Below are 2647 nucleotides of genomic sequence, written 5' to 3'. Positions count from 1 at the left end.
CAGACAGCCGAGACAGCCCACCTGCAGACAGCCAAGAATCATTAATCAGATCTCAGTTACTGTTCCCTGTCATATTTTCATTAATTGTTCCTTCTCTGATGGATCATTCCCATTAGCATGCAAATATGCTCTGACGATTCCCACCTTAATAAAAAATGTCAAAAAACTCCCAAGAGCCCACTTCCCCCACCAGCTGCCAGCCTACTTCTGTGTTCCCCTTTAGAGAAAAACTCCTCCAAATAGTTGCCTTTCCTCATTGCTTCCATTTGTTCTTCCCCTACATCTCTGAAGTTCTCTCCAGTCAGGCTTTCCTCCCATCATGCCACTTCAGCAGTTCTTATCCAGGTCACCAGTGACCTCCAGAAGGCAGATTCCAATCACCAGTGCTAGTTCTTCCCGTTGTTCTGACAGTTGGACAAAGTTGATCCTTCCTTTCCTGAGACTGTCCTTCTTCCCTCAGAGTTTTTCTCTATTTGCATGCTAACGGGAATGATCCATTAGAGAAGGAACTGTTAGTGAAGATATGACAGGGACAGTTGCTGGGGTCTGATGAATGGCTAGATGGGCTGTTCTGGGCTGGCTGGAGGTGAGCTGAAGATGCACTCGTAGACAGGTGGTAGAAATGTGGTCTGTGACTGTGTGGATGCCCTCTCTCTGTTTTCCACGCTTTTCCAGTCTTCTTGGCTGATCCCTCATCTTAAATCCTAAATGTTGAGTCCTCATCTCTATCTACGTTCATTTCCTAGTGATCGTATCTAGTCATCCCAAATGTATCTCTAGCCCAGACCCCTCCTTCAACTCCGGGCTCATGCATCTACCTGCGTCAGTACTTCCTTTAAGTCCAACAGGCATTTGGATTTTCTCTGCTGGACCTACTTGACCCACTCTTTCCCATCTCAATAAATGACAGCGTTTCTCTTCTAGTTATTGAATCCAAAATCCTTGGCGCAGTCCTTGTCTCCTCCTTTCCTAACACCCTTCATCCAATCCATGAGAAAAATCTGTTGGCATGGCCTTTGAAATGTGTCCAGAGTATGACCTCTTCTCACGCCCTCAGCTGCTACCACGCTGGCCTTCACGTTCATCTTCTCACAACCTGGATTGTCGTAAGAGCCTCCTAACCAGGTCCCCTGCTCCTCTCCTGGCCACCACAGACCGTTCACATCAAAGTCAGTGTCAGCCTCCTTTAAACATGAACGTCAAGTCACGCTGCTCCTCTGCTGAGACCCCCGCAGGATCAAATCCAGGTCCTGTGCTGGCCCACAAGGCCCTGTGGGGTCTGCTGCCCCCACTCCCTTGGCCCCTCTGAGCGCATTCCTTCCTGCAGTCTTCCTCGCTGTTCTCCAGCCACACTGGCCTCCTTGCTGATATCCGCTTGTGCCAGGCACACACCCACCTCAGGGACTTCTTCGCTAGTCCCCAGATACCTGTGTTTCTTGCTTCCCTTCGTTATTCGGGTTTGTGCTCAGAGGTCACCTCATCAGTGAGGCTGCCCTGATCACCTTACTGTCAACTGCACCCCACCTCCTTGCAAGCCTGGCTGCTTCTGGCCTCCTGACCCTTTGTAAGTTTTCTCCACAGCTCTTATCACAATCTGACACACATATTTGCTTCTTTCTGTATGTGTTTTCTGTCTCCCTAAAGTTGCGAGGACTCTCTTTTCTTTGCTGCCCCTTCCCTAGCACATGCAGGAGTGGCTGACATGTGATAGGCACTCAAAAATAACCAAATGAATTAATGGCCAAATGAATCCCACGCATAGGTTATTAAATGCATTATCATTTTTGAAGTTTGATGTACAAGATTTCATGTGAGCCTCTAAACAGTCTGGTGATTTAGGTAAGGTAAAACCCCGTGTTTTAGATGAGGAAGCTGAGGCCCATAGAGCGAACTGATTGCCAGGTACACGTGGCTGAGCAGTGGGGGCTCCTGGGACTTGTAGTTCTGATCTCAGTTTCTGCCCTGCACCTTCAGCTACCCCTTGTGCCTCATGTTATGTTAGTGTAGGCCTCAGGGCATTCATTGCTGTTTATTTTTCCTTACAGTATGGATGAGAAAATGCTATATCTAGCTTTGGGGGCTGTGAAGAACATCTCCCTAAACATCTCTATCTCCAACCTCGGGGATGATGCCTATGACGCCAACGTGTCCTTCAACGTGTCCCGGGAGCTCTTCTTCATTAACATGTGGCAGAAGGTAAGGAGGGCATCCCTGTAAAGAGCGGTCGTTCTGTCCCGTGCGCTTTCCGACTTTCATCATAGCCTGGAATATGCAATGGTCCTACAAGCGCCAGTCCTTTCTGTGAACTATCATTTTGAATGATTAGAACTTTTTCTTCCTGGACTTAGAAAATATGTTGGTACGGCCAAAGAAGCCGCCGTAAATACTCATAGATTGCCGGAGAAGTGTCTGTATTTACACAGTCTCCCACCCCTTCTCTTGTCAAATCTTCTCCCTATGGTTTTATGTCTGGCCCCTTCTTGGAGATGGTACAGTTGCTGTCTCCAGCATACACGTGTTCTAGAGAATCCCACTTTTAGGCCTTTAGTTTGAAGGTAAGGGTAGATCACTGCTTGTCGTGCTGGTTATCATGGATGGAGTATTTGATGTTTCCACTAGAGAGTCACTGCTTTGCCCTGTGCTTTGG

General features: G+C 47.9%; 1 protein-coding gene across 3 annotated transcripts in view; it reads left to right on the top strand.

The window, feature by feature from the left end:
* Window positions 1-2647, top strand: part of ITGA9 (integrin subunit alpha 9) — a 368469-nt gene that overhangs the window by 220688 nt on the left and 145134 nt on the right. For all 3 annotated transcript variants that reach the window (XM_017508435.1, XM_017508440.2, XM_017508439.2), the window contains one exon: window positions 2046-2196. In XM_017508435.1, coding sequence (XP_017363924.1) covers window positions 2046-2196 — 151 coding nt within the window. The remainder of the gene's footprint in view (window positions 1-2045; window positions 2197-2647) is intronic.

This window comes from Cebus imitator, unplaced genomic scaffold, assembly GCF_001604975.1.
Source record: "Cebus imitator isolate Cc_AM_T3 unplaced genomic scaffold, Cebus_imitator-1.0 Scaffold391, whole genome shotgun sequence".
NCBI classification, from domain to species: domain Eukaryota; kingdom Metazoa; phylum Chordata; class Mammalia; order Primates; family Cebidae; genus Cebus; species Cebus imitator.
The sequence above is the reverse complement of the archived record's forward strand: the minus strand, read 5'-3'. Positions and strand labels throughout refer to the sequence as shown.